General features: G+C 52.9%; 1 protein-coding gene across 1 annotated transcript; it reads right to left on the minus strand.

The window, feature by feature from the left end:
• Window positions 1-113: 113 nt before the first annotated feature.
• On the minus strand, window positions 114-12,489 carry UBQLN4 (ubiquilin 4). The gene is made up of 11 exons (XM_059832267.1): window positions 12,340-12,489; window positions 10,115-10,266; window positions 7,400-7,605; window positions 6,799-7,061; window positions 5,383-5,541; window positions 4,431-4,656; window positions 3,902-4,041; window positions 3,365-3,448; window positions 2,617-2,732; window positions 1,788-1,965; window positions 114-1,330 (listed from the first exon to the last, which is right to left on the minus strand). Exons 1-11 carry the CDS (start codon window positions 12,487-12,489, stop codon window positions 1,178-1,180), a joined length of 1,827 nt encoding a protein of 608 aa, XP_059688250.1. The 3' UTR covers window positions 114-1,177.
• Window positions 12,490-13,599: the final 1,110 nt, after the last annotated feature.

The raw sequence follows: 13,599 nt of genomic DNA on the forward strand, positions 1-13,599 counted from the left end.
ACACTTACCTGCAAGAGGTAAGCATGGGGGACAAGACAGATTAATCGCAAGTAACTAGGGGAACTCAATCAGCTTAAATGTGGCAATCAAGGAAGATACATGGAGTGCAGGGAGACAGATGGTTGTGCGCATTTATTTTTCTTTGATAAAAATGGTATGCAAATTACACAGCCATGGAGGCTCTTGGGAAAATATCACCCTGCTGGTCCTCGGGGAGTTTCTTGGAGAGTCGTAACATTCAAACACACCAAAATGGAGGGGGGGCGGGAATGGAGGATGGATCTAAACTGGGAAGAACATGAACTTCAACATTTTCCAGTGAAGCGAAAGATCGTTAACTTACTCTTCCATTTCCTTTTTTTGTTTTTTACACTTTCAGGAATGAGCCTACTGAGCACAAGAGTCAACAAACCCCTGACACCGCTGCGCAAGAACTAAACTGCTTGGGCAGAAACACACCTTTCGAAGACGTTCTTCTGCACGGCACTTTCAACTCAAGTTCAAGAACAGCACGCCTGATCCCTGAAGGCATCCAGGCCCCTTTACACCATCCCAAGAGCGTAAAGAGGCCATACTTCAAATGTAGTTTTCATGCACATTAACCCTCTACCAGGAGATCAGAGGCACCTGTGTGCAAGGGACACAGGCTCAGTTCATCCAATGGAACATTAAGACAAACGACATCAGAAATTTCCAGGTCATTTCAATTTTTCTTTTGATCCGTTCCCAATTAGATGCTGGGAGAAATAACCAAAACCCAAACTTGGCTCAAGTTTTAAATATTTGCCTGAAAGGAGGGCTGGGGGAGGGAATCATGTACAGTTAAAATCAAGCTACTCAAAACACAATCATTCAGGTAAGTAACTAGAAGTATCGCCTCTACCATCTAGAGAGAGAGAGAAGAGTGTCTGAGACAGAGGGCATATTTAGGAAAAAATACACATCTGAAGTCTCTGTGGCCACGATGAGAACTGGAATCCACATACAAGCCAGTTAAAGAGCATTTCAACATGAAATCTTAACTTAGTAGGAAGGTCAGGGGTTAAGCTGTATCTTTTTGTTTTAAATACATGGACAGCTGTCAGATATGAAAATGATGGTGGGCTTTCCTGAAAGATCCCCCTGTGCATGTGTATGGATGCATGTGCTGACGTCTGTGGGGCAGCATGACAAGAGTTTAGGAAGGCTGGGAGCCCAGCAGTCTCTCAATAGCTGCATTGATGTCTCCACCAGTGGCAATAAGCGCCTGGAGGTTGGCCTCACGATTAATGAAGCCCATGGCGTTCAGCTGCTCCAGCTGCTGTTGGAATCGCACTTCAGGACTCTGCGCCTACGGAGGGAAAGGACAAAGACCTCAGGGTCAGACAGCAGAGATCAACATCCAATACGGGCAGGGCCAGCAACGTCGGCTGAGCAGGGACCCTGAGCTCGGCTTCAGGCGTACTGAAATACTCCAGGCTCGTGAAGCAATGGTACCCACCTCCCCACATCGCCACGGGCTTTGGCTCAGCAGCCACGCTGCACACAGTCCAAGTTCTGTACCTACAGTGAGAGCAGCGCTGGGAGGAGGATCCCTGGCACTCTTAGCTTCAAACCTGTGCAAAGGGTTACTACGCCCCAAAGAACTAGCCAGCCTGAGACACCAAACTTAGCATAAAGCACCACAGCCAAGAGAAACCTGTTGGGGACCACATCCCCAGAGCGAGGTGGGATCAGGACAACCTCTAGCTCACCCTGGAGGTGCCTCTCCCCAGAACCGTATCAGAATGCAGCTGGGCATTACATACTTGAGAGCTTCCTCCGGCCAGCAGCTGGATCATCTGCTGCATGAGCTGCTGTTGGGGGTTACCACCCCCAGCTGGAGAGGCACTGGCCGGCGTCGAAGCGGAGGGAACGGGGTTCTCCGGGATTGTGCTTCCTCCTGTGGAGGACGGGGGCATTCGAGGCATGCCGAAGGAGCCGAGGCTGCAGAGGAAGGGAGGGCGCGCTCAGAGGCAAGCTGGCACTTATGGGTGTCCCCCGAGAGCTGGGCAGCACAGTAACCAGCAGGCTCTGCCAGGCTGGCCCTCGCTGAGGCCCATGCTACAGGACAGCTTTGTAAATTAAACCGGCTGCGTTTGCATCCTGGTCACACGTGGTGCTGGCAGCAAGCAATCCTAACAGAGGCGAAGGCCTGAAAGGAACTGCAGAGACTGAACATGACCCACGCTGCCAGAGAGAAGGCCTGAGAGCTGCCGGCAGACCAGTCTGCCCCAACGTACCCATCCAACCCTGTGGCTGTGCATCTCATACTGTCCTCCAGAGATAAAATTCTTGAGTTCGGCTGATACCGAAGATATATTCTGTCTGATACTGCAGACAAAAGACAGGGGAGGGACCAAGTGGTTTCCAAACCTTTTGTCCAAAAGGAAAGGGTCAAGGACTTCCCGTGTGAAGTACACACAAGCAGAAAGTGCTAATTAGCTGGAGCTCAGAGAGGCCTGCAGGCACACACACACAAGTCTCCATGACAGAGTGCCCTAAGCAGATCTCCTCGGTGAATCAACAGCTAGTCTGCCTGCTGGTATCAAGCACGTCAGCTCTGCCTGCAGAAGCCCACTCTAAAGTGCTTTTTACCTTGGCACTAGTCCTGGGGCCTCCGTTTGCAGCGTCTGGAGTCCCTGCTGGATCTGGAGGAGGGCCTGCATGGCGCGGGGGTTGGTGAGAATGGAGAGGGAGTCTGGGTTCTGCATCTGGGGAAAAAAAGGCAAAAAGACACAGCGGTACCAAACAGCGAGAGCTTCGGCAGCCGGAGACCCACCAGCTTTAAATCTGAACAACAATCAGCACAGAGCTGTGCCTCTCGCCCTGCAGCCAGAGCGAACCTGCGAGTCTGGTTCCTCCTTCAAGTCTCCAGACTGCAGGGCTCATCTGCAGAGATACTCATAGAGTTGAGATCAAATTTCCTAAATGAACTAGGTGAATCAGATCAGAACTGGGGGCACATACCGTTGGAATTAAAGTGATTTTATTTGATTTACCTGAGTGAGCCAGCTGCTCTAGCACAATTAGCTGTTTTAATTTCTGTAAACTCATTACAGTGAGAGACCGTCCACACAGGGCTTTTGTGTAGCTTAACTAGTCTAATTTGAAGTCCACCTTTAGGTAATTTAGACGACTTAATGTAGATTGCCTTGTCTAAGCAAGCTCTTCCTTTCTCTCTCCCCTCTGCAAACCCCTTTCTTTCACAGCCCAAGCCACCCAAGCCCACATCCTTCCTAGTCCACTTGACTAAGCAGCCGAGATACTCCCTTTCCTACAGAGGATGGAGAAGCTCTGGAGCCCGGGGGCTGAGAGCAGCACAGGGCCAGACAGGGGCCTTTACCTGCTGCAGGAAGACAGGGAGCTGAAGGCGGAGCTGTTCTTGAAGCTGTGGATTCCCAGCAAAGAGGGGGACATTTACCATGATCTAGCAAGAGACAGCACACGTAGGTAGGGTCAGAGGGTTGCTGCCACTGGCTGTTAATCCCTACGTAACTAAGCCATGAAGAACAAGTCAGTCATGCCCCTGACTCCCTCCCTGGGCTTTCAACGTGTTCCCCTGATAACGGACAGATACTGAAACAGGACAGCTCAATTCCTGGCAGCAGTGTTGAACAGGGGCCACTCGGCCATGAGCAAAGAGAAGGGCCATTCCCATGTCCCTTTGAAAGCCACCTTTTTTGTCAGGGGCTCTGCTAAGACACAGGGTTCAGTACTGTGACTGCCTTCAAGCTATGGAGAAATACAACAAAACCGTCTATATTCACTCAGCTCTCCGGTTTCTGCAAGAGGAACCACTCCAACTACAGAAGCAGACTGGTCTCACAAGCACTGTGCTCACGGCCTGCCTGATAATAGAAGACAACTGCAACACTTTTACCTGTGCTGCAAAGTCCGGGTTCTGGGCAAGAGTTTGCATCATGCTCCGCATATAAGGGGCAGAGATCATGTTCTGCATCAGCTGAGGGTTTTCAGAAATCTGCTGCAGGAGTCCTTGCATCTCTGGGCTGTTAAACATGCCTGCAAGGGGAAAGGGAAGTGAAGACAAAGGAAAACCCCTTACAAGCCTGAGCACTGCTGCAATGCCTGAAATACAACATGACATACAACAGCAATGTCTTCACTTCACCCCCTGGCCAACAGTGAATATCGCTGCGGACAGCCATGGCAGTGCTTTGCTTGCCGCTCTCCCACGCTCTCGAGGGCTGCAGGGACATCAGAGTTCCCAAAGTAACCCTCTGACAGGCACACAAGAAATAACCCATTTGTGCTTGCAACTGGGCTAGAGTCATTCATCTGGAGAGCAGCCATGGACAGGCACTCAAATGCCAGAGGGAACCGCCCTCCAAGGAAGCCTGGGTGACCTGTTCAGTCAGTAGCACCCTCTGGCTCCAATCTCACTTACGTACCAGCCCCAATGCTAGCAGCATTCAGCCCAAAGGGGTTGGATACAGTCGGTGTGCTTTGGGTGGTTGCCGAGCCCGTGCTCCCTTCGCTGCTGGGCGCCTGGCTCTGGGAAGCAGGGGGCGTGGGGCTCCAGGGGTTCGGTAATGGCTCTCTGTTCTCCGTCCGCAAAGGCTGAGAGCTTGAGCTATCAGAATTCCCCGTCAAGGAAGAGAAAGGATTGTTGCCAAACTAGGAAAAAAGAAAAAAGAAACAGCCGTAATCAGTTAGCCCCAGCAGAGAATGTCGGACTAACCCCACCACTATGCAAGCTAGGGAACAGTCGATCATATTCATCCAGGTCCAGAATTTGCTAAACACATGCCATAATTTGCCTCCTGAGAAATCTGTAATCCACAACACACCTCGCTCAGAAAAAGACCAGGCTCAAGAAGTGGCCACAGCCCTAGATTTGGCTCCCAAATGCAGAGCTTCAAAACATCCATGTAAAATCAGCACCCGGACATACCAGTAGGTAATGCTAGACTGGAGTATGTCTGCACAGCCTTTTGCAGACAGACCTGCGCTCACTCCTCCTGTGCTTCAAGCCAGCTGGATCTCAGCCAGCTCCAATCCAAAGGCGTCAGGCTTGAGCTAATAAAGCAAGCCAGGCTGAAAGCAGAGGGCTGCGCTAACGAAGCTATGGGGCCTTCACATCGGCGATAGCTGGCATCCAGCCTGCCTGGAGACCAAAGGAGAGAGGGCAGGTCTCTGCTCAGATACACCAAACCATGTAATAAAAGCAGATGACAGGCACTGCACAACGTTCTCCTGCTAGTGGCTGCATTCTTCATCTAGAGCGGGAGGGGATGAACAGCCATGCTTTGGGAAGGTTGCCCCCTTAGCACGGGGGCCAGGGAAAGACCCCCGTCCCATGCTCAGCACACTATACCCCACTCACAGGAACACAGCCAATACCTGCTCCCTGGCTGCACTAAACATAGGCTCCTGGATGTCCGTGTACATCCGGCGCAGGGCGTTGTATCCTCCCGGAATGCTCTCGAGGTTACTCAAAGCACGGTCCTGGTTCCGCATCATCTCCTGCATCATGGCAGGGTTACGAGCCAATTCCATTGTCTGGGAGAAGGAGGAAAATGTGGAAAGCTCAGGCCCATGGCACCATGGAAGACCGGAGTGAATCAAGAGACTGGTTAGCAGCCCAGTGGTATTCTACTGATCTACCAGCCAAGCACTGAAAGAGTTAAATCTCAGCTCCCAGAAGACAGAGTATAATTAAACCCGTTTCACAGCCAGAGAGCAGAGAGATCATTTATCCAAGCAAAAAGAGCCGAGGGATCCTGGCTCCTCCCATCCTTGCTCAGCTCTCTTCCTTCTCAACCTCAATTCAGCTGGATGAGATTGTTTTGTTTCTAAGCAGTATCAGGACATCCAAACATTTAACACCCATATGTTCCTACTCAAAGTAGATGGACCACATTCAAAAACTGAGAAGGTGGAAGAGATTGGATCCTTCCCATTTCAAGAAAACCAAGAAATTCACCCTCTCCAGGCTTGTGATGGGTCTCCCCTGCACAAGGAACATCCAGATCTCATTTGAGGAGCTGCTTAAGTACGGATCATTCACAATGTAGTCCTGCAGCTCTGGAATTCCATGTATGGCCACCACAGTTGAAAGAAAGATAACCGAGAAGCAGAGAGAAACTAGGCTCACTCAGCAACAACCCAGAAAGACCTCCTGACAAGTCTTCCTGGAGGAACAGCAGAATCCTGTCAAGGGCTATTTAACACTCAGGCTCTCACTCATCCCCTACACTTCCCTTCCGATGAACCTTTGGTCTTCCATTTAGCCAGTCCTCCGGGACACGGATCCTCTCTGTTCTGGGACCGTACAGAAAATCAAGACCTCTAGGATCCCAGCCTACAACTAGTGCTCTCTGCTGATACAGGTAGTAAAATATTGACTGTACAGCTCTGTAGTCTATACTTAATCTATCAAGAGAAATAGAGAGAAACAAAAAGCTCTTGCAGTAGCGTCACTTCTCTATGACTGCTTTTACTCCCATTCCTGAATCAGAACACAGTAACCTTGTATGCAACACGCTAGGATGACCCCAGCATCCTTTTTTGCCCAACCCACGATAAATTCAATAGCTCTGAAAGGGAGATAAGAGTTGCAAGTGTGGGGGTTGAGTAACCAGTATTCACATAACTCAAGACCACCATCTGTTTGCAGGGAGCTTACAGCAGGAAGGAAGATATCTCTAAAATCACTGATCTGGCATTCACACACTCCCTTTGGAGAGCAGACGCTGAAGCTGGTCCACAAAGATGCTCTTGAACACGTGTTAAACAGGCCCTGGCGTGCTGACTCACCTGCCTCATGAGCTCTGGGTTATTCAGCATGTGGCTTATCTCTGGATTTCGCTCCATGAGCTGCTGCATCTGGGGATTGGCCATGATCATCTGTCTCATGAGGTCAGGGTTAGACATCATGTTCTGCACCAAGGGATTCTCCATGATCTGAGAAAGCATCTCTGGGTTGGACATCAGCTGCCGCTGCATCTGCTGCTGGAGCTCCATGAAGTTGGCAGAGCCCATCCCAAGGTTGCCCAGCCCAGTGATGCCGCCAAAGCCAGCTGGAGAGGGAACAACACATGGGGAGAGAGGCGTGAGTCAGTAACTGTCGGCAGCTGCAAAAAGAGGACAAGCACATCAGCTGAACTGCACCCACACTAATCTAGGGGTATCCTATATTCCTACGGCAGCCAGCTCTGAGGGAGGACACCCCCTACACATGCTTCACTAAGGGCTTTGGCATCATCCTGAGCAGGGAAACCGAGGTATGCCGGCGGAAGCAACTCATGCAAAGCCTACAGCAAGCAGAGACAACTACAGGCGTCAAGAACCCCAACTCCTTGGTCTAAGCCTAGGAAATTCTTCTTTCGCGTCACACCTTTTCACAGCCATCACTTACACAGGATGGACGTAGCGCTATTAGGGCCTCCATCCCCCGGACCTCCCATGGTCCCTGACCCGCTGCTCCGTCTGCTGCCGCTCCCTGTGTCAGAAACGGCACTGCTGGATGTGGAAGGCTGAGATGGGGCAGCAGGAGAAGAAGGGGTTGCAGCGGGGGCAGAAGCAGCATTGGGGGCAGAAGCAGCAGATGTTGAATCTTGGACCCTGCAAAGAAACAAAAGAAGGCATTAAACTCCTGAGATTCAGGAACGGCGAGCAGACTCTTCTGTGGGGGACACAGGACGGCGCACCCCAAACTGACTGAGCCTCCCTTCGCGCTTGTTGCCCCCACAGCAGCCAGCCCTGGCTGCTCGCATTCCCGCCTGCAAGGATGCACAGCTGTGCTCCCAGATGCCTTCCATCTGCTGGAATCTGCCTCCCATCCTGATGCATAACAGCCCCTGACATTTTATCCTGGCCCACATGAAGTGGTTTGACTGGTCTTACACCAAGTTGTATCTAGCTCTTCCTTGAATCACACTGAACTATTTACCTCAGCTATATCCTTGAGCAATGAGTTTGCTCCAAACAGGAAAATCCTCCTGCTGCTCCCACAGAAACCACAGGAGGTTACAGCAGGGCTAGTGCATGGGGTAAACAAGAATCTGCTTTTCTGCAAATCCTCCCGTGCACTGACTATTCCTATCGGTGCTCCTGAGGGAAAAAATAAGTATCAGCATTACGCTACAGATAGGGAAACTGAGGCACGAGGCAGCTAGCATCTGTCCCATGAAGCTACAGAACGTTTCTGGCCAGCTTGGCTATGAATTCACATCTCTGCCGCTGGCTGTATCTTGTGTGCAAGGCTTCTCCGTCCAGCACAAGCTGACTAGAGCCTCTTTTAATACACACATGCAGATACTGTGCCATAAGCTACAGCGTAGCAGATGCTGGACATCAGCTTTATTGAGTAAACCAACCCAAGCTAGTACCTTGTAATTACAGTTCCTACTCAGGATTTTTATAGGAATTTGAAAGAGAACATTTAAAGATTCTCTGAAGCATCTGCTGTCATGACAGTGAGCCCTGGACTAGTGCTGAAGAGCTTTCAGATGAAATTAGACCACAAAATTCACTTTACTCGCCTATTTACTGTGCTATTATGCCACAGACAAGTAAATAGGAACAACGATTTCTTCATATATTTTTTTCCAAACCAAGAATGATCCCTTTCTCTAACTCCCTTTCCTTTTTAACTCTTACTCTAGGACTTTAGAAATCAAACCTGAGGGACCCTAACCGCTTTCCAGACTCACCTGACTGCTGCTGAAAACCAGCGGCCACTGAGGCAGAGAGTGGGGAAACAAAGCAAATAGGAAGCTGAACAAAAAAGGAAGGAGGAAGCTGGAGAAAGGTCACTTGGTTTCTCTCAGCACAGGAAGAGGCTGTAATGTCTTCAGTAAGCACTTATCTAGGACTATTAGCGGGGAAAAAAATGAGCAACCCAGGACAGCTCTCTCGTTTATCCTTTGAAATGGTTCACAAGTACCACAGTTTGCTGTGGAGACAGTGGTAAACAGCAGCCTATCAGGCTACCTGGAGGTGCAGAATCCAGAGAGAGGCCTCCTGCAGAAGCTGACAATACACATGCTTGTCTTTGTAAAAAAGAGGGAAGGGAAAAAAAAAAGGCACTAATCTTGACTAAGCCAGTAAGGCAGCTCTCCCAGGGGACAGCAGAACTGCACAAGGAGATGCAACCCCATTAGTTCACCGGGAGCCTGATCAGACTGCAGCAGGGAGCCCACGAAATGGTTGCAAAGGGGGTTTCGAGATCGACAAGACGCAGCTGTGCCTGAAGTACAGCTACTGTTCCCAAGACCCTTCTGCGCCCACCACTCCACCGGGTAGCACTAGGAAAAGCCTAACCCCGCAGCACCTTGCGCTCAATCCTGCATCCCTTTCTCAGGCAGAGCTACATGGTACAGACGGACGCAAGCGAGCCATGTCCAAAGTGGGAGCTGCCATGGGGTGTGCCCACAGTACTGTACTTCAGCCAACAACCACACCGCTGCATGCGGAGAGTAAGTCCGAGCCCCTGCGCTTTCCCACTGAGGTGGAGCACCCACCCGTCCGCGCCTGCCCGTGCAGACATGCCTACAGGTACCACACAGAAACACTGTTCTGCCCTACAGATAGTGCTCTGCACGCGCGGCGTGCCTCCCATGGCACCTGAGAGAGCGCGAGCGCAGGCTTAGAACAGAGTATACGATAGGAAGTGAAAGAAAAGCGATGTATTAGTTTCAACTTCAAGGTGAATTCACGGCGAAAGTAATTTCTATTAACAGCAACTTATCTTTGTGAGAACTAGTATCAAGTTCCAATAGGTTCTTTCAATATTACTAAATTATAAAGGCTCAAAATACGCAAAGCCACATACATGAGTAGTGTCAAAGAAGAGTCAACCCCCTCAAGTACTTGCCACAAACTTACACAGCTGTGTAACCAAGGGAGAAGACAGGCCGAGTGATAAACCCCACAGCGGCATGGCAAAGCCGTGGCAGGGAGAGAGCCTGGGAGAGTTCTGACGGATCACCGCAGCCAGACTCGCACACCCCCCGAAGCCAGCTCAGGCCTCGCACAAGTGCTCCGCTTCAGACAGAGCAGAACTGCTCCACCATCGTTTATTCGCATCATCCATTTACCCTCAGCCCCCCGAGATGAAACAGTTTCTTACTTCTGCGGAGTCTTAATGACCAAGTGTACAGTCAGCCCATCTTTGATCCCATGTTGATTCAACGTGTCTCCATCCTTCAGGATCTTCCCAGCAAAGATCAGAACCAGCTGATCCTGTTTGGCTTTAAACCGCCTGGAAATCTCTTCTTTGAACTGAAAAACAAACACAGCATTTTTCAGGCAAAGGACCGAGACCAGAAATTTAAAGCTAATGCTCCAGATATCATATCCACTATGCATACAGCATAAGGAACTGACAGTCCTTCAGTACCTCACCCAAAAGGAGCCCATGCAGGTACCAATTCAGTCACCAGTTGCTGAGGATGTCTGAGGTGTTAAGAAAAAAAAATAAAAAACAAAGACAAGCTCTACACTTACAAAATGTGGAGTAAATTTCAGAAAGAATAGAGCAATTACCTCAAGATGAGCTGAAGGCTTCCAAAGCAAGATCAAGTGTGTCTCTTAGGTCTAATCCAAATACACCATTTATCCTCTGAATGACTGAACTTTTTTTGTCTCTGCTCATTTGATTTTTTTCCTAAGGAAAGCCCAACTCTGATTTAATACAGGACAGAGCTCTATGGAAAAGGGAACAATCCTTTATCAGCCAATGGAAATAAACTAGGTCTTCTCCAATTCCTATTTCTGCAGCTGAATTCCCTACGAGCATGCCACGCCACATAACACGGACACCTCTTCTTCACTGTGTGATGGGGTGGGATTAACACCTGCCAATAAGATTGTCATTGCTAGCCCAGCCGGGGCATTCCCAAGTTGATTTGCAAGGAAAAAAAGCCTTGCGTTTGGAAGCCACAAACTTCAGGAAATTCAGAGGGAAAGGCCAGGATGGAAAGAGAAGCACACACCTGTCCCAGAGGAGCTCACAGCCTTCACGCCAGAACCCTCAAAACCAAGGCCTGGGAGAGCGCAGCCCTGAGCCCCAGGTCACCCTGGCCGCAAAGCTTCATGCCCTCCTCTGCGCAAAGCCGTCACTGAACATCCCGCTTATACTGCCCGGCTTTCAGGAGCCGACCGGGAAGGAGCAGGAGGGCCACACGTTCTACAGCCCCTGCCTACCCTATGACTCTGCTCCCAAGAGATCTCCGCCACGTCCTTCACACTGCACCTTCATGCCCTACACCCCAGATTAAAGAAGCCACAAAGCCGAGAGCCGTGCCGACAACACCTTGCCCCAGTGGGGACAGCCGCTTTGACAGTGCTTGAGCCAGTCCTTGCAAATTCCAGCCCCCTCCCGCTCGCCCCATGCCACAGGGCCCTGTGAAGGTCCCTCGCAGGAGCAGACCCCCCCCAGCCCACGCAGTGGGCTGATGCTCCCTTTCCTCCGCCCCATCCAACCCTCGCTCCAAACACTTGCCCAGCCCCTCTCCTCTCGCCCGAGGGATCTGGCTCCCAGTGTCCAAACCCACCCCACAACACCCAGCTGCCTCCCCACAGGCAGCCCCATACACACTCATCCGGCTCTGCCCCCAAAGCCGCTTCTCCCCATACCAACCGCTCAAGGAACACCGTCCCTCCCGCTCCCCACAAAGCCACTCTCTAAGCCCCTCACACACACAGCCCCCACATCTCCAACACTACCCCCCTGCTTTTGACACCCACAAACCCTCCCACGGATTTACCCCCAAGACCACTGCCCCCCAGGCCGGGGCTGTCCCCATCCCGAGTGTCAGCTCCCCACTTAAAGGCCCCCCCCGGGGGGCACCGGCCCTCACCCAGGTCTCCCGGTTCCCTCAGAGCTTGGCTCCCGTAAGGCCCCAAAGGCCAGGGGTGCCCCCAAAACCTCCCCAGCTCCCCCCAACCCGGAACCAGATCTCCAAAAGTTCTCCAAGTCCCTCTACCCCTCACCTCCGACCCAAAGCCATGTTCCCCCACTTCTCAGGGCCCCCGGCTCCCTCACTCCCCCTCGGAAGTCCTTCCCCCTCCCCAAAGCCAAGTCTTTCCCCAAAAAGCCCGCGCACGCAGCTCCCCAGCCCGTCACCCCCTCAAAACTAGCCCCCCCCAGGTCACCTCAGCCCCTCACCCCCAAGCCAGGCCCCCCCCCAGCTTCCCTCAGCCCCTCACGCCCGAGCCAGGCCCCCTCAGCCCCTCACCCCCGAGCCAGGCCCCCCTCGCCCCTCACCCCCAAGCCAGGCCCCCTCAGCCCCTCACCCCCGAGCCAGGCCCCCCTCGCCCCTCCACACCCCCCAGGCCCGCCCCCGCCCCCACCTCGCGCACGGAGGCGCCATCCGCGATGACGATCTCCTCCTTGTCCTTGGGGGTCTTCACCGTGACGCGGATGAGAGCCCCGCCGGGGCCGCCCAGCCCCGCCTCGCCCTCCCCGCCGGGGCCGGGCCCGCCGCCGCTCGGCTCCGCCATCTTCGCTCGCCCGCCCCGCCAGCCCGGGCCGTCGCCAGAGAAAGGCGGCGCGCGCCGCCGACGCGAGAGCGGCGCCCCGGCCCCCCGCGCCGCCGCTACCGCCACCTGGCGGCCCGGCGGGCAGCTGCAGCGTGGCGGGGGCGGGGGGCTTAAAGGGGCGGGGAGGGGGCGGCGGCCTGTGGCGGGGCTGCACCCCCCGGGGCCCCGCGGGAGCCCGCGGGAGCGGGGCCCGTCCTGCACCCCCTCGTTAACGGACCCGTCCTGCACCCCCTCGTTAACTGGACCCACCCTGCACCCCCTTATTAACTGGACCCATCCTGCACCCCCTCGTTAACGGATCCGTCCTGCACCCCCTCGTTAACTGGACCCGTCCTGCACCCCCTTATTAACTGGATCCGTCCTGCACCCCCTTATTAACTGGACCCATCCTGCACCCCCTCGTTAACGGATCCGTCCTGCACCCCCTTATTAACTGGATCCGTCCTGCACCCCCTTATTAACTGGACCCATCCTGCACCCCCTCGTTAACGGATCCGTCCTGCACCCCCTTATTAACTGGATCCGTCCTGCACCCCCTTATTAACTGGATCCGTCCTGCACCCCCTCATTAATTGGACCCATCCTGCACCCCCTTATTAACTGGACCCACCCTGCACCCCCTTATTAACTGGACCCGTCCTGCACCCCCTTATTAACTGGATCCATCCTGCACCCCCTCATTAACTGGATCCGTCCTGCACCCCCTCATTAGCGGATCCGTCCTGCACCCCCTTATTAACTGGATCCATCCTGCACCCCCTCGTTAACTGGACCCATCCTGCACCCCCTTATTAACTGGATCCATCCTGCACCCCCTTATTAACGGGGTCCATCCTGCACCCCCTCGTTAACTGGATCCGTCCTGCACCCCCTCATTAACTGGATCCGTCCTGCACCCCCTTATTAACTGGATCCATCCTGCACCCCCTCATTAACTGGATCCGTCCTGCACCCCCTCATTAGCGGATCCGTCCTGCACCCCCTTATTAACTGGATCCATCCTGCACCCCCTCATTTGCCGGATCCATCCTGCACCCCCTTATTAACTGGATCCATCCTGCACCCCCTCGT

The sequence above is a fragment of the Gavia stellata genome, chromosome 33 (genome assembly GCF_030936135.1).
Source record: "Gavia stellata isolate bGavSte3 chromosome 33, bGavSte3.hap2, whole genome shotgun sequence".
Classification (NCBI taxonomy): domain Eukaryota; kingdom Metazoa; phylum Chordata; class Aves; order Gaviiformes; family Gaviidae; genus Gavia; species Gavia stellata.